Genomic DNA, 23,226 nt, shown 5'->3' with positions numbered 1-23,226 from the left:
CTATCCTAACCTTAAAAAAATAGAAGCAGATGGAGAAAGATGAGGAAAAAAATAGCCCAGTGTATCTGCAAAACATACACTTATGACTGTAGATGAAAGAAAAATTAAAGATATTAGAAAACAACATATATTACAAAATTATCCCAAAATATACCAGATAATATTTGGCTAAAATATGGCCTTTAGGCAACATTCTTAACAAACTATCAATGTAAGGGAATACTTTAATCTGAAAAAAGGAATTGATATAAAACCCACAGCAGTCATCACACTAAATGTGAAAAGTTTATATTCCCTTTAAGACCAAAGTAAGACAAAGATAATTTCACTGATACTTTTAAACACTGTACTGAAAGTCCTGGTTAGGGAATAAAGATAGGGAAAGAAAACAAAAGGTATAAGGAATAGAAATGGGGAAAAATCAGTATTTGCAAAGGAAATTATTGCCTACATAGAAAATTGAAAAGGATCTATAGATAAGTATTAGGACTCATAAGATAATTTACCAAGTTTTTATTTTCAATAAGTATTTTAAATTATTTCATTTCTATGCATCAGCAAAGAATATGTAATATACGTAATTAAAATAGAAGAAGCCATCTAAAATTACAACAAAACTTTAAATACACAGAAATAAATATAATTGAAGAAATGCATAAAATTTGTGGAAAAACAAGCTATATTGAAAGACACTTAAAATATATAGAAAACACTTAAATATATAGAAAATATACCATGTTCATAAAAATGTTAATATTGTTTGGATACCAATAATCTGTATAGTATGCAGTAATTACAATAAAATTCTGATCAAAATGCTGGAACAGTTATATTTGTTTTAGACTTAATGGTTTTAAGTTTTTTTTTTAATTTTCATACAAAAGAATAAGAGCAAGGAAGAGTCAGAACATGTCCAAAGAATAAAAAGACACACCTTCCAATGACATAAAACGTTTTATTTTAAATCTACTGTAAGTAAATAAAACAATTAGATATAAGGAAAGTGGAAATAGATAAATAAAACAATAAAACAATGTATGGAAACTTGACACCTTAACAAAAATTCCAAAATATTTGAAAAGCAAAATATAATAAGAAATGTTTACAAATTTTTAGAAGACAAAATAGGAGAATATCCGTATGACCTTCAAATAAGAAAGGAACTTTTTCAGATTGTTCGAAGTATAATTGACAAAAAAAATAATACATTTAATGTGTACAACTTGATAATTTGAAATATTTCACAATGACTTCATTAAACCATCTATCCCTATATATTTATTTTATTTTTTTAGTGAAAACCCTTGAAGTATGTCTTCCTAACAAATTTCAATTATACATTCCAATAATATCACCTATAATCATATACTAACTCCTTAGATCTTAACCATTTATAACTAGAAGTTTCTATCCTTTACCAACCTTTCGCTATTTCCTCCAATCCTCAGCCTCTGACAACCATAATTCTACTGTGTTTCCATGAGTTTGACTTTTGGGGAGGTGATTGGAGATTCCACTTATGTGATTCATGCAGTATTTGTTTTTCACTGTCTGGTTTTTTTCACTTAGCATAATGCCTTCCAGGTTTATTCATACCACAAATAACAGGATTTCTTCTTTCTTTTTTTTAATTTAATTTAATTTTATTTTATTTATTTATGATAGGCACACAGTGAGAGAGAGAGAGAGAGAGAGAGAGAGAGAGAGACATAGGCAGAGGGAGAAGCAGGCTCCATGCACCGGGAGCCCGATGTGGGATTCGATCCCGGGTCTCCAGGATCGTGCCCGGGGCCAAAGGCAGGCGCCAAACCGCTGCGCCACCCAGGGATCCCTAATGATTATATTTTTATTGGATATTTACCCAGAAGTGGCATTTTTGGATGATATAGTAGTTCTATCTTTAATTTCTTGAGGATCCTCCATACTGTTTTTCATAATGGCTGTACCGACTTACATGAGCTTGGAAATATTCCCCCTTCTTCAATATTTTGGGAGAGTTTGGGAAGCAATGACATTAATTCTTTGAACATATGTAGAATTCAGTGAAGCCATCTGGTCCTGGACTTTTCTTTTTTAGGAAACTTTTGATTATTGATTTTCTACTCATTATTGATCTGTTTAAATTCTCTATTTCGTCATGATTTGCTCTTGCTAGGTTGTGCGTTGCTAGAAATTTATTCATTTATTCTAGTTTATCTAATTTTTTAGTATATAATTGCTCCCGGTAGTTTTTTATAATCGTTATAATTTCTGTGTTATTAGTTGTAAATCTCCTCCTTATTTCTGATTTTACTTATTCGAGCCTCTTTTTTCTTAGTTAGTCTAGCTCAAGATTTATCAGTTTCACCTTCCAAAAAAATAGCTTTTGGTTTCATTGTTCTTTTTTTATTGTCCTTCTAGTTTCTAGTCTATTAGCTTCTGTTCTGATCTTTATTATTTCCTTTCTTCTACTAACTTTGACCTTAGCTTGCTCTTTTTTTTATTTTCTTGATGTATAAAATTAGGTTGCTTATTTGACATCTTTCTTTTTTTCTTAATGCAGCTGGTTTTCACTATAAACTTCCCTCTGGCACACCGTCTCTGGGCTGATCCCTGTGGACAGTCTGAGGGCAGCCCACCCGCAGCCTGCGCGCCCCGCACCGCCTCCCGGGGAAGCCTGAGCCCGCCGTGCAGCTTTCTCCCTTTGTCTCATAACCATGTCCACCAGCGAGAATGCTAATTCCCCAGCTGCCCGCCTTAACAGATTCAAGAACAAGGGGAAAGACAGTACGGAAATGAGGCGGCGCCGAATAGAAGTTAATGTGGAGCTGAGGAAAGCGAAGGAGGACCAGATGCTGAAAAGGAGAAATATAAGCTCATTTCCTGATGATGCTACCTCTCCACGGCAGGAGAACCGCAACAACCAGGGCACTGTAGATTGGTCTGTTGATGACATGGTCAAAGGCATAAATAGCAACAATTTGGAAAGCCAGCTCCAGGCTACTCAAGCTGCTAGGAAACTACTTTCTAGGGGAAAACAGCCCCCCATAGACAACGTAATCCGGGCTGGTTTGATTCCAAAAATTTTGTCCTTCTTGGGCAGAACTGATTGTAGTCCTATTCAGTTCGAATCTGCTTGGGACCTCTCTAACATTGCTTCTGGAACATCAGAACAGACCAAGGCTGTGGTTGATGGAGGTGCTATCCCAGCATTCATTTCTCTGTTGGCATCTTCCCACGCCCACATCAGTGAACAAGCTGTATGGGCTCTAGGAAACACTGCAAGTGATGGTTCAGTTTTTCGAGACTTGGTTATCAAGTATGGTGCAGCTGACCCACTGTTGGCTCTCCTTGCAGTTCCTGATAAGTCATCTTTAGCATGTGGTTATTTATGTAACCTTACTTGGGCACTCTCAAACCTTTGTCACAACAAGAATCCAGCACCCCCATTAGATGCTGTTGAGCAGATTCTTCCTACCTTAGTTCGTCTCCTACATCATGATGATCCAGATGTATTAGCAGATACATGCTGGGCCATTCCCTACCTTATGAATGGATTGAAATGGTTGTGAAAACAGGAGTTGTGCCCCAACTTGTGAAACTTCTAGGACCTACTGAATTACCCATTGCGACTCCTACGCTAAGAGCCATAGGAAATATTGTCACTGGGACAGATGAACAGACTCAGGTTATAATAGATGCCGGAGCACTTGCTGTCTTTCCCAGCCTGCTAACAAACCCCAAAACTAATATTCAGAAGGAAGCTATATGGACAATGTCAAACATCACAGCTGGTCGCCAGGACCAGATACAGCAAGTTGTGAATCACGGATTAGTCCCATTCCTCGTTGGTGTTCTCTCTAAGGCAGACTTTAAGACACAATGGAAGCTGTATGGGCTGTGACCAACTATACAAGTGGTAGAACAATTGAACAGATTGCATACCTCGTTCATTGTGGCATAATAGAACCATTGATGAACCTCTTAACTGCAAAAGATACCAAAATTATTCTGGTTATTCTGGATGCCATTTCAAACATCTTTCAGGCTGCTGAGAAACTAGGTGAAACTGAGAAACTTAGTATAATGATTGAAGATTGTGGGGGTTTGGACAAAATTGAAGCTCTACAAAACCATGAAAATGAGTCTGTGTACAAAGCTTCATTAAACTTGATTGAGAAGTATTCTCTGTAGAGGAAGAGGAAGACCAGAATGTTGTGCCTGAAACTACCTCTGAAGGCTATACATTTCAAGTTCAGGATGGCACTCCAGGGACCTTTAACTTTTAGACTGTACAGCTGAGACAAAGTTGTTTGTTGAGTACTGTTTGGTAGTTGTTTGTCTTACTTTCTCTACTAACAACTCTTTTTAAATGTGCTTTGTTATTGTAGCACTTTTTACAACGAAACTATACTTGACCAGTTCTGAACTGTACAAACTGTATGAAGCTCCTCTCAGCGGGTTGTTGATTTCTATGTGGGATCTTCTATCTTACAGTGTCCTGTAAATAAAGATTAAATTCCACCCTTTTCTTTACAAATAAATAAATAAACTTCCCTCTAATAACTATTTTTGCTGTATCTCATAAGTTTTCCTATTTATTTTTTTTATTTTTTCAGGATATTTTTTTATCTTTTTTTATTTCTTCTTTAACTCATTAGTTGTTTATCAGTGTGCTAACTAGCCTCCACATATTTGTGATTTTCTAATTTTCCTCTTGTAATTGATTTCTGGCTTTCATACATTGTTGTTGGAAAACATGCTTCATGTGATTTCAATCTTAAGTTTCTTATCATTTGGTTTGCAGCCTAACATATTATCTAGTCTGGAGAATGTCCCGTGTGTATTCTAATGCTATTGGTTGCAATGTTCTGTATAATATGCCTGTTAGGTTCATCTGGTCTAATGTGTATTTGAGTCCAGTGTTTTCTTATTGATTTTCCATCTGAATGATTGATCCATTGTTTAAAATGGGATATTGAAGTCCCTGTATACAAGTCATGGACCAGGATAAAATATTTGCAACTCATTAACTGAGATTAACATACTACACAGAACATTTTTAAAAATTAAAAATTTTTTTAAATTAAAAGGTAAACAACCAAGTTAGAAAACTGGGGAAAAATATCAACAAGTCCATACGAACACAAATACACAAATAACATTGAGGGATGCTCAATGACATTATTAGAGAAATAGAAATGAAAACCACAATGACACACGATTTTAAACCCACTAAATTGGCATAGATTAAACTACATCAGTTGCTGATGTAGGTGTACAGGATTTGGAATTACTTTGTATTGCCGATAGAAGTGTAAATTGGTTACTACCACTTGGTTAAAAAGTTTTGTACTTTCTCTTAAAGCTAAAAAAATGCTTGCCCAGTGTCCCCATCATTCTACATCTGGACATATATCCTAGATAAACTATTGTACATATAAATCAGACATAAATCCAGACTTCTGGATAAATATATTCTTACATAAGTACATCAAGAATGCTCATGAGCATGTAATGTCTTTCCATTTCTTTTGTCATCTTCAATTTCTTTCATCAAAGTTTTATATTATTTAGAGTAAATCTTTCACCTCTTTGGTTGGGTTTATTCCTAAGTATCTTATTGTTTTCAGTGCAATTGTAAATGGAACTATTTCCTTAATTTCTCTTTCTGCTGCTTGATTATTGATGTATAGAAATGCAACAGATTTTTGTACAGTGATTTTGTATCCTTTGACTTTAATGAATTCAGTTATCAATTCTAGCAGCTTTTTGGTGGAATTGTTCAGGTTTTCTATATAGCATATCATGTCATCTGCAAATAGTGAAAGTTTGACTTTTTCTTTACCAATTTGCATGCCTTTCATTTCTTTTTGTTGTCTGATTGCTGTAGCCAGGACGTCCAGGACTATGGTAAGTACCAGTGGTGAGAGTGGACATCCTTGTCTTATTCCTGACCATAGAGGAAAAGTTCTCCACTATGAGTTTTTTTCATAGATGGCTTTATTATGTTCAGATATATTCCCTCTAAACCTACTTTATTGAGGGTTTTTATGGATGTGGAGTGTTGTATGTTGTCAAATAATTTTTCTGAATCTATTGAAATGATCACATGGTTCTTATCCTTTGTTTTATTAATTTGGTGTATCATGTTGATTGATTTGCAAATTTTGAACCACCCTTGCAACCCTAAATAAATTTCACTGATTGTGGTGAATGATTTTCTTAATGTATTTTTGCATTCTAATAATAGCAATATTTGCTAGTATTTTATTAAGAAGATTTGCTTCCATGTTCGTCAGGGATTTTGGTCCATAATTTGCTTTTTTAGTGGAGTTCTTATCTGGTTTTGGTATCAGGATAATGGAGCCTCATAGAATGAATGTGGAAGTTTTCCTTCTATTTTTTTTTAATAGTTTGAGAAGCATAGGTTTTAACTCTTCCTTAAATATTTGATAGAATTTACCTGTGAAGCCATCTAGCCCTGAACTTTTGTTTGTTGGTTGTTTTTTGGTTACTGATTCAGTTTCTTTGCTGGTTATTGGTCTGTTCAAGTTTTCCATTTCTTCCTGTTCCAGTTTTGGTAGCTTATATGTTTCTAGGAATTCATCCATTTCTTCCACATTGTCCAATTTATTGGCACATAGTTTTTCATAATATTCTCTTATAATTATTTGTACTTTATGGTCATGGATTGAAAGAAACAAACATTGTTAAAATGTCTATACTGCCTTAAGCAATCTACGCATTTAATCCAATCCCTATTAAAACACTAACAGCATTTTTCACAGAGCTGGAACAAACAATCCTAAAATTTGTATGAAACCATTAAAGACTCCAAATAGCCAAAGCAATCCTGAAAAAGAAAAGAAAAGCTGGAGGCATCACAATTCTGGACTTCAAGTTATAATACAAAGCTGTAGGGATCAAAACAGTATGGTATTGGCACAATAATAGACACATAGATCATAGAATGGAATAAAAACCCAGAAATAAACCTATGCAGTCAATTAACCTTTAACAAAGCAGGAAAGAATATCCAATGGGAAAAAGAAAATCTCTTCAACAAATGGTGCTGGGAACGCTGGATGGCAAAATGTAAAAGAATGAAACTAGACCACCTTCTTATACCACACTCAAAAATAATTCAAAATGAATTAGAGACCTAAATGTGAGACCTGATACCATAAAAATCTGAGAGAATAACACAGGCAGGTACTTCTTTGACAGTCATAGGAACTTCTTTCTAGATAGGTCTCCTGAGGCAAGGGAAACAAAAGCAGAAATAAACTATTGGGACTTCATCAAAATAAAAATCTCCAGCACAGCAAAGGAAACAATCAACAAAACTAAAAGACAGCCACCAGAATGGGAGAAGATATTTGCAAATGACATAGCTGATAAAGGGTTAATATCCAAAATCTATTAAGAACTTACACAATTCAACACCAAAAATCAAATAATTGAATCCAAAAATGGGTGGAAGACATGAAGAGACATTTTCCCAGAGAAGACATACAGATGGCCAACAAACAATGAAAAGATGCTCAACATCACTGATCAGAGAAATGCAAATCAAAATGACAATGACAGTGAGATATCATCTCAAATCTGTTATAATGGCTACAATCAACAATACAAGAAACAACAGATGCTGGTGAGGATGTGAAGAAAGGGGAACCCTCTTGTACTGTTGGTAGGAATGCAAACTGGTGCAGCCATCTGAAAAAGGTATGGAGATTCCTCAAAGAATTAAAAGTAGAACTACCCTAAGATCCAGCAGTTGCACACATAGGTATTTACCCAAAGCATATAAAAACACTAATTCAAAATGATACATGTGGGGATGCCTAGGTGGCTCAGGGTTTGGGTGCCTGCCTTCGGCTCAGGTCGTGATCCTGGGATCCCAGGATCAAGTCTCGCATAAAGCTCCCTGCAAGCAGCCTCCTTCTCCCTCTGCCTGTGTCTCTGCCCCTCTCTCTCAGTCTGTGTATCTCATGGATAAATAAATAAATCTTTTTTTTAAAAAAATGATACATGTGCCTTGATGTTTATAGCAGCATTATTTACCATAGCCAAATTATGGAAATAGCCCAAGTGTCCATTGACGGACAACTCAGCCATAAAACAGAATGAAATCTTGCCATTTGCAACAACATGGATGGAGCTAGAGAATAGTATGCTAAGTGAAAAAGGTCAATCAGAGAAAGACAAATACCATATGATTTCCCTTATATGTGAAATTTGTGAAACAAAACAGGTGAGCAAAGGAAATAGAGAGGGGCAAACCAAGAAACAGACTCAATGGAACAAACAGTTGGATACCAGTGGGGAGGTGGGTGGGGGAATGGGTGAAAATGGTAATGGGGATTAAGGAGTACACATTTTGTGATGAGTATCAGTTATGTGTGGAAGTGTTGAATCACCATATTTTATACCCGAAACTAATATTATGTTAACCAACTGGAATCTAAATAAAAACTTAAAGAAAAAGAATGCTCACAAAAACACAATAGGAAAAATTAAAAACATCAAATTCATATCTATAGAATAGTGGATAAATAAAATGGACTATATTTATAAATTGAAATACTTTATGATATATTAATGAATCAACATGGATGAATCTCAGAAATATAATCTTTATAAAAAAGAGAGAAAGTCTAGAAGAATATACAAACGTGGATCCATTAATACATGTTTAAACACCTGAGAAAACTAAACAGCATATTGATGAAGGTATAATCATATTAAACAATTTTTTAAAAACGAATAAACGCAAAATTCACAATAGTGGTCTATTCTCTAAGGATGGGGGTTGTGATGGACTTCACAAAGATTATCTCAAAAGGCTTCAACGGAACTGGTAAGTCTGTTTCTTAAAATTGGTATACCAATGTTCCTTTGTTTTCTGTTACCTTACATGTATGTTATAAATTTTATTTCAATATTTATTAAAAGATTAAAAATATAGCCAAGGTAATTGCAGTATTTCTTCCTTCACTATAAGAACAAATATAATTTGTCTTACCTTTAAAAACAAACATTTTAGAATACTCTTAAGTGCCATGAAATCAATGTTATGGCAGCATACAGCCTTTCAAGAATTATTTCTTTTAAATGTTATAACAGGTTTGCCTACCCACAGAAAAAGCAAAAGAGACTACCAAATAATATTTTGAGTTCAGTAATTCTCTGTAGTAATATCTGGAAGCTAGAGGTATCTACGATTTTCGTCTACTATAATAATATTGATCTCTAGCCATTAAATGAGGGAAAGTAGTATATTAAGTGACCTAAAATAGGTAGTCTTAAGTGTAGTTATCTCTAGTGCAGTGATATATTGGAAACAAAGACACAGTTAACGTTACCATAATAAAATGTTCCTTGGCAGTAAAATCTTAAAAGCATTGTAGAACTGTAGAAAAAAATAATGTTGCTTTCTAAAGAAATGAAGGACAGCCAAGAATAGAAAGAACTTTGAGAGGTCAAGCAAACCTATAGCCTAATACCACCAAAACATTTAGCTTCAATTCTCTTCAGCATTATTAGATATAGACAATACCTTATTTAATTTGATGTCCTAGAATTTTATACTTTATAGCCAAAGGTCATCTTTTAAAATTTTTATTACAGAAAATTTTAAACTTACACAATAGTGAAAGGAAATAGCATTTTGAATCCACATATACTCATCACCCGAGTTTAACAATTATCAAGGCATGACCAGTTCTTATTTTCTCCATAATGTCACACATTCACACACCATCCTGTTATTTTGAAACTAATGTCAGACAACATTACCTCATCCATAGCATTTTAGTATATATGTATAAAACACAATAATTACCCTTTACAATACAACTTTTGCACATAGAAAAAAGCTCTCCTTTGTCTTTAAAAGATGAAGAGCCAGTCAAAGCGTTTTTTCTCTGCCCATCTGATTGCTCAGATTCCAATCTGAGACGTATTTCCTGTTAATAAGGATAATTCACTATCCGTAGTACTATGGTTAAAATATTCTGACACAAGTAATTCAGAGGGATGAGGGTTTCTCATCTCTTTCTTCACAGCTCAGTCACTCATCAGGAAATGCATCTTTATGGATTTGGAAAGAACTGAGAGACATTATTACCAATGGTCCTATTATTATGTGAAGGATTCTTCCCTGAGATTCTTCCCCTGTTTCAACTGACACTGAAACACTGTGAACTCTTCGGAAGACAAATGTCAAGGAAATAAATGTTATGCATTGCTAATTAAAAAAAATATATATCTTCATCACACCCTCCTCCATAATTAAAAAAATAATTCCTAATATCACCAAATACATAGGCAATATACACATTTAATTGATCATCCTATAATTCTTTTTATCTTTATACCATATTTGATAAAATTGAAATCTAAACAAGAGGTACACATCTGGATTGGTTGATTTATTTCTTAAGTCTTCTGTAATTTACAGTTATCGGTGTTTTTTTCTTCTTACAATTTATTTTGAAAAAAAAATCAAAGTTTTATTTTATTTTGTTTTTTGTCTTTTAGTATTCCATACATGCCCCACAACCTGGATGTACTGTTTGCACTCCCATGACATCATTCAACATGTTCATCTCTCTCCTATATTTATCATAAGTTCATAATTAGATCTAGCATTTGCAAGACTATTTCACAGGAGGTACATTGTACTTCCTTTAGGAGGTACCAAATATCAGTTTCTCCCTATGATGTCAGTGGTGATTAGCCTTTGGTATTAGATCCCTATTTTATTAGGGATCATAAAATGTTAACATTTTAAATTATTCCTTCTTTGTGTATAAGATGGAATGTTTCTTTAAAGATTCACCTCTCCTCATCTATTATTTTGTTTTCCTCAAGGTATTGATTTTATAATAAAGGCAGAATAAATGCTTATTTCTTTTTAAAGTACATTTGATGCGCTTCTGCTTTATTGCTATTTTTATTTCTATAGATGCTCAAATTGTCCCATCTCTTACCAGCAGGAGATTCTTTAAGTTGATAGCCTGAAATTTGTTATGATGAGAGCATTTACACCAGAGAAATCAGCCAACACAAATCAGCTTTTCTTCCCAGAAACCAGCTATCAACATTTATCACCTTTTTATTAGCATCACATTGCATACTGTCTCTTTTATTATTATCATTAAATTTTAGGTTTGTAGGTGAAAACATTTAATGGCCACTTCTAGAGGTTCTATGACTATATATATATATGTTAAATACATATGTATATACATACATATTTTTAGTAATTTTGATTGTTGTGTCAAGAGCATTCTCTATACAATCCAACTGGAAAATGCTAATGAAAAAAGTACACCCTGAATTCATTTCTGTTCATGATAGTTTGTCTATGTTCATGATAGTCTTGCCTTATATTTGAAAATTAAATTTGCTGGATATAAAATCCTTCTGTGACATTCTGTTTCTTTGAATATCTTAAACAGGACTCATTGTTTTCTGGACTCACAGGTTAATCATGTGGTTTCCACTGTTATTGGGGGTTGAGATATTCCTCACTGCTGACAGAGAGAAATTCTGCTCACTACTTGACCATCTCTGAAACCAACTAGTAGGTTTAGGAGCTTGGGTAGGTTCCAGCATGATGAGGTGAAGGTCTGGATTTCACATTTCATCTTGGTTGGTGTTAGTATGTGGAGATGGAGTCATATATTTTTCTGTGGTGTTTGGCTCAATTGGGTAGATATTTAGGAGTTTTTTGTCTTACTAGGCTGTCCTTTTCCTAATCTGTTTGCTAAGGAGAGCAGGCATTTGTTGGGGCTTTCTTGTCTGCATCTATTGCCATTTCTAGGTCACTGGATTCTTTAGCTCCAAGTCAGGGATATTTTCAGCAAAAAAATAAAATTTAAATTTAAAAAAACCCTCTGGGAACCCACCACAATGTTATTCTTTGGATCCTAAGGTCCCAGACCGTCTGCCTTTTTCTCTTCACTTTTCAAAGTCTTCTTATGTTCATTTTACATAATATCCAGGGGATTTAGTTGTACTTAACAGAAGGAATATGGAGGAGTTAGATCTTCATCTTCTGAAAATTATACCTTAATTCACTTTAACTTCATTATTTTTCAAAAGAGTTTATGTTCCATGTTTGAGAATGTTTACCAATGCCTGTGGTTTTGAAAGAAAATTATGTTACCCTGTTATCCTTATGTCAGCTTCTAGTTGCCTTGTTTGTTTCTTTTTGTTTTGTTTTTTTTTGGGGGGGGGTTTATTTAATTTTATTTATCTTATTTATTTATTTATTTTTTGCCTTGTTTGTTTCTTAATCTGTTCAGTCTTTTGGTCTGTGCTCACACGTATTGATAAAGATTATCTTTTGACTCACCTTCTTTTTAGTAAGTCAAGTTTCATCAGTGTCTGTTCATTTCTCTGACATTTTTTAAAATTTAACAATGTTTACTTGGTCCTCAGTTGTTTTGTTTGGTTTTAAGGTGTACAATTTTTCTCTCATGTTGTTTGTATTTGTTTCCCCTCTCTCCTCTAACAAATTCCCACAAGTTTAGTGGCTTAAAAAGATGCAGATTTCTTACAGCTCTGTAGGTTAGTTTAAATGGTCAACGAGGCTATCTTCATTCTGGAGACAATAGCGGGGAATGTTTGCCTGAAATTTTCTACCTATGCAGGCCACCCGCCTCCCTTTTCCTTGGTACCTTTCACCATCCTCAAAGACAGTGGCATAGCATCTCTAAATCCTCCTAGTCCTCGGACTCTGACTCTTCTTTCTCCCTCCTACTTTCCTCCTTCCCTTGTAATGACCTTCGTGATGACATTGGACCCACTCAAATAATCCAGGATAGCTTCCCTTTCTCAAACTCCTTAATTTGAAGCATACCTACGAGATTTCTCTGGGCATGTAAGGTAATACATTCTCAAAATCCATCAATTAGGACATGGACATCATTCAGAGACCATTATTCTGTCTCTCACATCACATAACTGTGTTAGCTCCTTATTTCTGAGCCCTCTTTTAACAGATTTCACATTTCTATTCATTTACATATCATTAACTGGCTGGGGACATTTTCTCTCTAGATTGAGTGATTTGCTTCTGTATGAAAATATTGGTCATCCCATAGTGTTGTCCTTTTTTTCCCTCTGGATGATACTGTTGCTTTATTTTTTTACAAAGCATAGCTGTCTATCCATATACAATTTGCCTGTTCTCTTCTTACCTGGATTTTGTTTTTTTTGTTATTGTTCACAGACACGGTTTGAGAGAGCTAGATGATTTCTGCTCTATCTGCTATTCTATAACTCAGGGAATTGTGAGGGAAGAAATAGCACTAAAGTGAGCTTGCAGTTTGAAAATCAGGCGTCCTGCGATTTTGCTAAATGTCCTTATCTGCACTCATTACGTTAACAGGAGAAACCCCATTCTCAGAATGAGATACACTCCTGGTTCCTAATTTACTGTCTGTTTTTGGAAGCTTTATTCCCACCAAAGAACCTCAGCTCCAGGTTCATTTCCCCTTTTCACACTTTTTCTCCCAGCAGCTGTCGTCTTTACTACTCCTTCAGGAAAGAAAACAATAAAAGATCTACTCAATTTTTCTCTCTCAGTGACAACTTGCAGGGTTTTATTGACTTTTCATTTTAAGTACTATGGGGAAGGAGGAGCCACAATCAATCTGTGCAGCACCTTCCTCTGTTTCAGATTCTTAATTTTTGCTTTAATACAAGAGCAACAGTTTTTATAGTTAATGGCATTAAATTATGATACGTTGTGTTGCCACTCTTTTGGTTGTTTTGGAGTATTTTTTTTTTTTTAATTGTCATTGCTGTTTTTTAAGTTACTCTGACCATTTTAGGAGTGCCTGAGTGGCTTAGTCCATTAAGCTTCTGACTCTTGATTTTGGCTCAGATCATGATCTCAGGGTCCTGCAATCGAGACCAATGTTGGGCTCTGTGCTCACTGCAGCAGCTTGATCTTCTTTTTCTCCCTCTCCCTCTGCTCCTTCCTCTGGTCTCACTCTCTGTCTTTCTATCTAAAATAAATAAATAAATAAAATCTTTAAGTTACTTTGACCATTTTGTTATGGTTCACAAAAAGGAAACTCTACGATGCTATTTCAATCAATTTACTCCCAATTGAAAAAAATCTCCATGAGTCTTATTTTAAATATGAATAGGAAGACAAGTTCAGGATTCATTTACTGATGAATATAAGTCATGAGCTTGCAAGAGGTCAGTAACATATTCTTCAACCTCCAATATTGTTTCCTGTTTTCAGGAATTATAGTTTAGTTTTAATGATCTCACTAGAGCACACTGCTAATAGAGGCTAAATTATATTTCCCACAGCTTTCACAATTATAAATCAAATGACAATTTAGTATAAATCACTTCCTTTTTAAAAGTTTTAGTTGAATTTAAGATGAGTAGGTATGATAACTTGTTATTTCTTCAAGGTGAGATGAGTCTTTTATAAAATTACCAGCATTCAGGGATCCCTGGGTGGTGCAGCGGTTTGGCGCCTGCCTTTGGCCCAGGGCGCGATCCTGGAGAGTCAGGATCGAGTCCCACGTCAGGCTCCTGGTGCATGGAGCCTGCTTCTCCCTCTGCCTGTGTCTCTGCCTCTCTCTCTCTCTCTCTCTGTGACTATCATAAATAAATAAAAATTTAAAAAAAATAAAATAAAATTACCAGCATTCATAATTTGAAGACATTCTAAAAGGCATACAATCCAGTCATCTTTGAGAACATAGAATACTCTGTAGAAATTTTACCAAATGGCCACCCAAATGTGGTTTAGATACCTCACTGCCACCTGGGGCAGACCATACCATTTTTTGTCTGATTTTTGTGCAAGTCTTATATATTCATCTGAACTCTTTCTCATACCCCCCAAACTTTGAAATTCCCCCACTAGGGACTTTTTATGACTCTTCTTTGTGATAACACTATCAGTATTTGAGGGAAATGCACTTGTCTTCCTCAAACGGGGCACTAATTTATATCAAAAGTTTTTGACTACCATCTTCATTCTAATGTCAATGAATAGAACACATTTGGCAGGAATAAACCCTGTTGAAGTGGAGTCTTAAATAATACAATATTTAAACATCCCTTCACCTAAAAAATATCATAGTAGCACTCCTGATGAAAGTGTGAGATTTTGTCCTTAATTTTCCCTTAATCATTGCAGTCTCAGGGTGTTTAGCACTTTTAGTGGTCATTTCGGATTGTTGACAAAAATTATAGCCACTGCTTACTAAAACACTGCTGCTGAGAACCTTCTACTCTCTTCTTAAATTTTATGCATTTGGCAACATGTTCCAGTTTGCTTTCACACATTCAATACTGTTAAATTTCATTTTTAGCAGATACAATCCACCAGGACAGATTTGGAGCCCTATTATGTCATCTAGTGCATTTTTTTATTCCTCCAAGCTTTATGTTACACTATATTTGAAGCATCTTTAATCATATATCAGTCAAGTCCCTTATAACAAGAGGAGATATAAATAAGGAAGAAAAGAAAAACATGGAAAGAGCAAAAGCAAGTAAGGAGAAAGGAGAAAAAAAGAAAAAGAAAGGAAAATAGCTAGCATGTTAGGCATAAGAGGATTATATACTTCATTCTTTTTTAATATAACCAAATTAATGAGATTTAGCAAACTCAAAACAGAGAAAGGTGCAACCTAATTAGAATGATTATAATCCCACCTCCTCACATTCATTTTGGAGGAAGCTATAAAGTATAAATAAACAAATACATAAGTATACTGTTGCCTCTGTATTTACTTTGCATATTTCCTCAAATTACTAAGGTGCTTATCATGCATCTTATTAATTGTCCTCGCACATACATGTATACTTGAAGGAAGAAACAATTTCTATATAGTTTGCTTTCTTTTACTTTTCTTTCCTTACTTTTTTTGTTTGTTTGTTTTGTTTTTAAGTTGGCTCCATAGCCAGTGTGGAGCCCAACACAGGGCTTGAACTCATGATCCCGAGATTAAGACCTGAGTTGAGATCAAGAGTCAGATGCTTAATCAACTGAGCCACCCAGGTGCCCCTAGGATGGAAAGATGATAGGGGTTATAAGTAATTAAAATACTATATAAAACTCTGCTCACCATAGGGCTACCTAGAGGTGGGCAAAAGAGAGTGAGAAAGGCTAGAGTCAAATTTGAACAAGTAGGATTGCTGACACAAGCATGGTACTTGAATTTTTGAAATTCTTTCAGAAACATAATTAAAGTGAGAAGACATCTTCAAGAACCCCAAAATATATTTTCAAAGGTACAAACTTGGAATTAGTAGATAAATATGTCCTGGAGAACTAATACACAGCACAGAGATTGTCATCAACAATATTGTGTTATGAACTTCAAAGCTGCTAAGAGACTAGATCTAATTATTCCCACCATAAAAATGAAATGATAATTATGTAATGCGATGGAGGTGTTCATTAATGCTATAGTGGTAACCCTATTGCAATTTATAAATATATCAAATCAACCTGTTGTATACCCCTTAAACTTACACAATATTACATGTCAATTATATTTCAATTTAAAAAAAGCAAAATAAAAATAGGTGAAGACAAATTAGCAGCAACTAAATTACCTGCTCAATATCCAAAACCATCCTAGAGAAAGTAGAGGGAAAGTAAAGGGCCTTCTGAATGAGCTTAGACATAGAAAATTCTAAATCATTATCATGTATTCACTGCAAAGCTTCTCAGTCCATCCTCTGAAACAGCAGCAAAAGCTGGAAGGGCACACGGAAACAACCAATATGGGAGGTGAGAGTTTAAGGAACCTTGGGAATGTCTGAAAGTGGTTAAGTTATCCTGGAGTCTGGGATCTATGAAATCTGGAAATCAACAAAATAAAGCACCCTTTCAGGTCAGTGTTCAGTATTGAGGAGATATTGCTTGGATGGACTCCAACTTGAGCAGATGAATAGGAGCAAAACAAAGTGAAGATTCAGATAAGGGCTAGAGAAGGCTGAGGTGGGTGGGGAAATGTGGAGGAAGTTCTCAGAAAGTGGAGACCCTACTTTTTATTTGTTAGTGAAACAACAGAAGAGGGGGATCTAGGGTGGTGAAACTAATAAATATCCTTGCTCATCCCTCACTCCTAAAAATACAATGTGGTTATTTTGCTTATAAATGTGTAACAGATAAAGTTTGAAGCAGACTCTCACACAATATTGTTATAATAGAAAAGAAAACAGGGAAAAAGAACATCCTTATATATAATGAAAGCATATCATTAACATTTAGCAGATGAAAATTTTAAGAATATTACAAAATAAGGTAAGAAATAAAAAATTGTTTACTGGAAAAAATAATAAAATAAATCAGCAAAGTAAAAGAAAAAATTTAAGTGATAGACATTTAAAATAATAACAAATCAGAGGGATGCCTGGGTGGCTCAGTGTTTCAGAGTCTGCCTTCAGCTCAGGTCATGATACCGGGGTCCTGGGATTGGGTCCTGCATCAGGCTCCCCGCAGGGAATCTGCTTCTCCCTCTGCCTATGTCTCTGCCTCTCTCTCTGTCTCTTATGAGTAAACAAATAAAATATTTAAAAAAATTACACATCAGAAACAGAACTTTTAAAAATGGAATAATTGGTGAAGAATAATATCTGAAAGTATAATACTTTTAGAACCCGAAGTATAAACTAAATATCCATGAGTTCATACTGACATATATGGATGATTTAATAAATAAATAAAGCAAATAAACAAATATCCTAGGCAGAATTTTGAATGATTTATGGAGATAATCAGCCTTAACAGAAGTTCAAAGTAGCTCCCCACTCTCTGAACTCTGAATAGTGATTTCCTTCCAAAGCTTACAGTAAGGAAATGGGGGAGGAGGGGTGTATAGTAACATTATCTGAGAAAATGGGCAAATGCTATCTCAGCTAGCTGATCAAGGTTGACATCTATAATGATGTCATGTTTAGTATATATACTCTTGTTATGAAGAAAATGGCACTAAATTTTTGTAATCTTCCCCTCCCCTAAAATTTATAATCCTGTCTAATAAGAAGAAAAATATAAGACAAATGCTGAAGGAGGGATACTCTACAAAATACCTGAACAGTACCTCTGAAAATCATCTAGCTCACCCCCCAAAAAGGAAAGTCTGAGAAACATGATGATTAAATGTAATCCCAGAAGGGATCCTGAAACAGAAAAAGGACATTAGACAAGGCAGCAAACATAAAATGTTCCAACAAGCCATACGAACATGCTTGAAACAAATGAAAAACTGGACAGTCTCAGTAAAGAAATACAAAGTTTCAGGAAGGAAATACAAGGAGTAAAGAAGAAACAAATGGAAATTATAGGCCTTTAAATACAAAAGCTGGGGGGAAAAAAAACAAGGACCCTCAGTTGATGGACTAAACACCAGAATGGAGGGGACAAAGAACAAATCAATTAACTAGAACAAAGAACAATTAAAAAAAAATACAACAACAGGGAAAAGAAAGACTGATTAACAAGAAATAACAGAGCCTCGGGGAGCTGTGGGACAATAACAGAAGATTGAAAATTCATGTTATCAGAGGCTCAGAGGGAGGAGAAAGAGAATAGAGCTTAGAAAGTATTCAAAGAAATAATTGCTGAAAACTTCCCAAATTTGCAAAAAACATACACCTACTTATTTAAAAAAAACTGAAGAGCCCCAAGCAGTGGGGTAAAATTGTATGGAACTTGACACATTCACACAGACACACACACACATGCATGCATGTGTGCCCATAAGTGAGTACAGGGTAAATTTGGGACATTTGCAGAATATCGGTGGACTATATTAGTATGAATAACCTGGCTATTGTATTATACTATAGTTCTGTAAAATGTCACCTCTGAGGGGAACTGGGAAAAGTGTACAAACTATTTCTCTGCATTATATTCACAACTATATGTAAATCTACAAGTATCTCAATAGAAATTTCAACTAAAAATGGTTTTGCAATTTATTCTCAATTTAGCTGTGCTCTCCTCTGTTATTATCTTGTAATCTAAAGAACCTATAGTCCAAGTCCCTGCTCCACTGTGTCGGGTACACTTGGACCCAAGCTCGAGCTTGTAAATAAACCCTCCTGTGTTTGCATCGGTGTCGGCTCCTTGGTGGTTTCTCAGATTCGCAATCTCGGGCACAACATTTGGGGGCTCGTCCGGGATCCAAGAAACCTCCAGGACCCCATCCGGAGGGTTTCAACTCAACTTTTTCCACCTTTTGTGCGCATATTTCTGAGAGCTCTAACCTGAAGGAATTCCAATCTGTATTATTAGGTTGGCATTGGCTTAGGCGGACGCGCCAGCAGGCTGACGACTGGGGGTCTTGAGGAGATGTCCCTTGCCCCCACCGGGAGGACGGGGTCCTCATCTGTAAGGAGGATGGAGGTCCTCACCTGTAAGGAGGACGGAGGTCCTCACCTGTAAGGAGGACAGGAGTCCTCATCTGTAAGGAGGACGGAGGTCCTCACCTGTAGGAGGACAGGAGTCCTCATCTGTAAGGAGGATGGAGGTCCTCACCTGTAAGGAGGATGGAGGTCCTCACCTGTAGGAGGACAGGAGTCCTCACCTGTAAGGAGGACAGGAGTCCTCATCTGTAAGGAGGATGGAGGTCCTCACCTGTAAGGAGGATGGAGGTCCTCACCTGTAGGAGGACAGGAGTCCTCACCTGTAAGGAGGACAGGAGTCCTCATCTGTAAGGAGGATGGAGGTCCTCACCTGTAAGGAGGATGGAGGTCCTCACCTGTAGGAGGACAGGAGTCCTCACCTGTAAGGAGGATGGAGGTCCTCACCTGTAAGGAGGGCCGGCTTCCAGGCCTTCGGGTTGCTTTCTGTTTTGTCTCTGCGGCCACACTGGAACGTTTGTCTGTGTTACTATGTCCTTGTTAACTGTTTGTGCATTTGTCTGTGTTACTGTGTCTTTGTTAACTGCCATAACTGTTTACATAAGGAGACGGAGATTTCAAATCTATTGCATATCAGAATGGCCAACCTTTGGCGTGGGATGGCCCCAAGAAGGAACTTTCCACCTACCTATTATCTTACAGGTTAAGGCCGTGATCTTCAGGGACAAACCGGATGGCCACCCTGACCAGGTGCCCAACATCCTGGCCTGGCAGGACATGACCGAAAATCCCCCTCCTAGGCTAAAGCCATTTTTACCCCCCAAAGCAGGACCCACCGAGATTCTAGCCCTGCGGAAAGCTGAGAAGGAGACCGACTCTATGCCCAAGCGCCCCTTTATCTGGTCTTCCAGGATTCCTCCCCAGAGGACCTGATTCTCCTGCCACCCTACCGGGCACCCCCTCCCCCTTCCGCCCCTCCATCGGAGACACCGGGGGCTGCAGAAGGGGCACCACCCCTCCCTGACAAGGGAGTCTCTGTACACGGGCCAGCAGCAGGGACACGAGGTCGGACCCACCGGACGGCCCCACCTCCGAATGCGGGGCCAGCCGACTCCACCGCCCTTCCTCTCCGCACCATGGGCCCCCCGATGAGACTGGCGAACAGCTAATGTTATATTGGCCATTCTCCACCAGTGATTTATGTAATTGGAAAACCCAAAATGCAAAGTTCTCTGATAATCCGAGAGATCTAATCGGGCTTTTGGATACTGTTCTCTTTACCCACCAGCCTACTTGGGATGATGCCGACAGCTCTTGCAGGTTCTCTTCACCACCGAGGAGAGAGAACGAATTCAGGTGGAAGCCTGGAAGTCTGTCCTGGGAGAGGAGGACAGACAGCCGACTCAAAACCCAGACCTCATAAATGCGGCCTTCCCTTCATCCCGCCCCACCTGGGGCTACAACTCAGCTGAAGGTAAGGAGAGACCCCGGGTCCACCGCCAGACTCTAGGGGCAGGTCTCCAGGCTGCCGCGCAAGCCTCCCAATCTGGCCAAGGTCTATGATGTGAGGCAGGGTAAGGATGAGAGTCCAGCAGCCTTCTTAGAGAGAGTCATAGAGGCTTTTAGGCAGTGCACCCCTATGAACCCAGAAGCCCCGGAAACAAAGGCCGCAATTATCATGGCTTTTGTTAACCAGGCCGCTCCAGACATTAAAAATAAATTGCAAAGAGTAGAGAGACTGGGAGAGAAGAGCTTGCAGGACTTAGTGATAGTGGCAGAACGAGTCTATAATAATAGAGAAAGTCTGGAAGAACAACAAACCAAACTAAGTGACCGGCAGACCCGAAACCTGGCCAAGATCCTGCTGGCCACAACCATGGACGACCCACAGGAAAGACGGAGGCACCTCAAGAAGCTGGCTTCAGGGACGGGTAAGGAGGATGGCCCTGGTGCCCCTTGGGAGTGCCCTAAGATGAACAAAAACCAATGCGCCTATTGCAAAGAGGGTCATTGGGTAAAAAGCTGCCCTAACAAAAGATCTAAGGGCCCTGCCAAGATCTTGGAAATGGAGGACCTGGACAATTAGGGGAGTCCGGGTTCAGCACCCCTCCCCGAGCCCAGGGTAACTCTTAAAGTGGAGGGGCAACCTGTTGAATTCCTAATGGACACTGGGGCACAATATTCGGTTTTATTACAACCCCAAGGGAAATTGGCAAACAAAACTTCATGGGTGCAAGGGGCACCAGCAAAATTTTGAATGGACAGAGGCTGAACAGAGCCTTTAATGACCGTAAACAGGACTTACTGTCTGCCCTGGCTCTTGGGTTGCCCGATCTAGCCAAGCCCTTCTACCTGTATGTAGACGAGAAAGACGGGGTGGCAAAAGGGGTCCTTGTCCAGCACTTAGGTCCCTGGAAGAGACCCATAGACTATCTCTCCAAAAAGTTGGACCCGGTGGCTGCTGGGTGGCCCCCATGCTTAAAAATTATTGATGCGGGGGCCACTATGGTCAAGGATGCAGACAAACTGGCCATGGGGCAAGAACTGCATGTTAGCACCCCACATGCTATTGAGGGGTCCTCAAACAGCCCCCAGACCGCTGGATCAGCAATGCCCGTCTGACCCATTACCAGGGCCTGCTGCTAAACCCCACCAGAATTTCATTTAAGCCACCGACACCCTGAATCCGGCAACGCTACTCCCTAACCCAGACTGGGACCCCCCGTCTGCACGACTGTCAAGAAATTGTGGCACAGGGGCACGGAGTCAGAGCTGATCTCCAGGGCCAGCCACTGCCGAATGGGACGCCACCTGGGACACGGCCGGCAGCAGTTTTGTCCGAGAAGGAGTCAGATACGCGGTGGGGGGGCGGGGGGGGCAGCCGTAACCACGGAGACGGCGGCCGTCTGGGCGGGGCCACGGGCAGCCGGACCTCGGCTCAGGGCAGAACTGACGCACTGGCCAAGGCGCTGACCATGGGGGAAGGTCGACGAATCAGCATCTCCGCCGACAGCAGGTCCGCCCTCGCCACCGCTCACGTCCGCGGAGCCCTTTACAGGGAGGGCGGGAGGGCTCCTGACAGCAGAGGGAAGGACTGTTCAAAACCAAACGGAGATCCTTGAACCCCTGAGGGCCGTCCGGCTGCCCAAGGCCCGGGCCGACACCCACTGTCCGGGGCACCAAAAGGCAGACACGCCAGTAGCGGGGGAAACCTGCGAGCCCATTTAAAGCAAAGGAGGCGGCCCTTCTGGTGACCCAGGTCTTAGCAACCACGCGACCTGATCCGGGGGCACCGACCCTGCCGGACACCCCCAACTATACCGATGTGGACTTACACTGGATCAAACGCTTGCCTGTGACCCAGCGCTTGCGTGGCTGGGGGAGGGCCGCAGACTCCAGCATCATCCTGCCGGAGGAACTGGGACGGCGAGGCCTATTCCAAATGCATCGGAGTCCTCACCTGGGGACGAGGAAGACGGAAGACCTCATACGACATGCAGAGATCACTATTAAAGACTCTCGAGCAAAGATCGAGCAGATCGCGGCGAGCTGCCACGCAGGCCAGTTAACTAATGCCTCCGCCCATGGATCTAACCCGGCACCCGGCTCCCGGGGGGACCGCCCAGGAGCCTACTGGGAAGTGGACTTCACTGAGGTGAAACCTGGAAAATACGGATACAGGTATTTACTGGTGCTTGTAGATACTTTTTCAGGATGGACAGAGGCATTTCCCACCAAACATGAAACGGCACAGACCGTGACCAAGAAACTGCTGGAAGACATTGCACCGAGGTATGGTTTTCCTGTTAAAATTGGGTCAGACAATGGCCCAGGATTCGTCTCTAAGGTAACACGGGGAGTAGCCCTAGTACT

The 23,226-nt window shown here is 38.6% G+C and overlaps 1 protein-coding gene and 1 pseudogene across 2 annotated transcripts; one reads left to right on the top strand and one right to left on the bottom strand.

Moving 5' to 3' along the window:
- Positions 1-2,546: 2,546 nt before the first annotated feature.
- LOC611705 lies at positions 2,547-5,424 on the top strand (annotated as a pseudogene).
- Positions 5,425-13,952: 8,528 nt separating this feature from the next.
- Positions 13,953-20,932, bottom strand: LOC119876814. 2 transcript variants are annotated; one of them, XM_038552587.1, is made up of 3 exons: positions 20,042-20,932; positions 19,801-19,945; positions 13,953-14,009 (listed from the first exon to the last, which is right to left on the bottom strand). In XM_038552587.1, exons 1-3 carry the CDS (start codon positions 20,535-20,537, stop codon positions 14,006-14,008), a joined length of 645 nt encoding a protein of 214 aa, XP_038408515.1. In that variant the 5' UTR covers positions 20,538-20,932; the 3' UTR covers positions 13,953-14,005. The 2 variants fall into 2 exon arrangements, with proteins under 2 accessions (XP_038408515.1, XP_038408514.1); XM_038552586.1 differs by lacking the exon at positions 13,953-14,009 and adding an exon at positions 14,023-14,622.
- Positions 20,933-23,226: the final 2,294 nt, after the last annotated feature.

Source organism: Canis lupus, chromosome 11 (genome assembly GCF_011100685.1).
Source record: "Canis lupus familiaris isolate Mischka breed German Shepherd chromosome 11, alternate assembly UU_Cfam_GSD_1.0, whole genome shotgun sequence".
In the NCBI taxonomy this organism is placed as follows: domain Eukaryota; kingdom Metazoa; phylum Chordata; class Mammalia; order Carnivora; family Canidae; genus Canis; species Canis lupus.
This window is presented reverse-complemented; position numbering and strand designations above follow the sequence as displayed.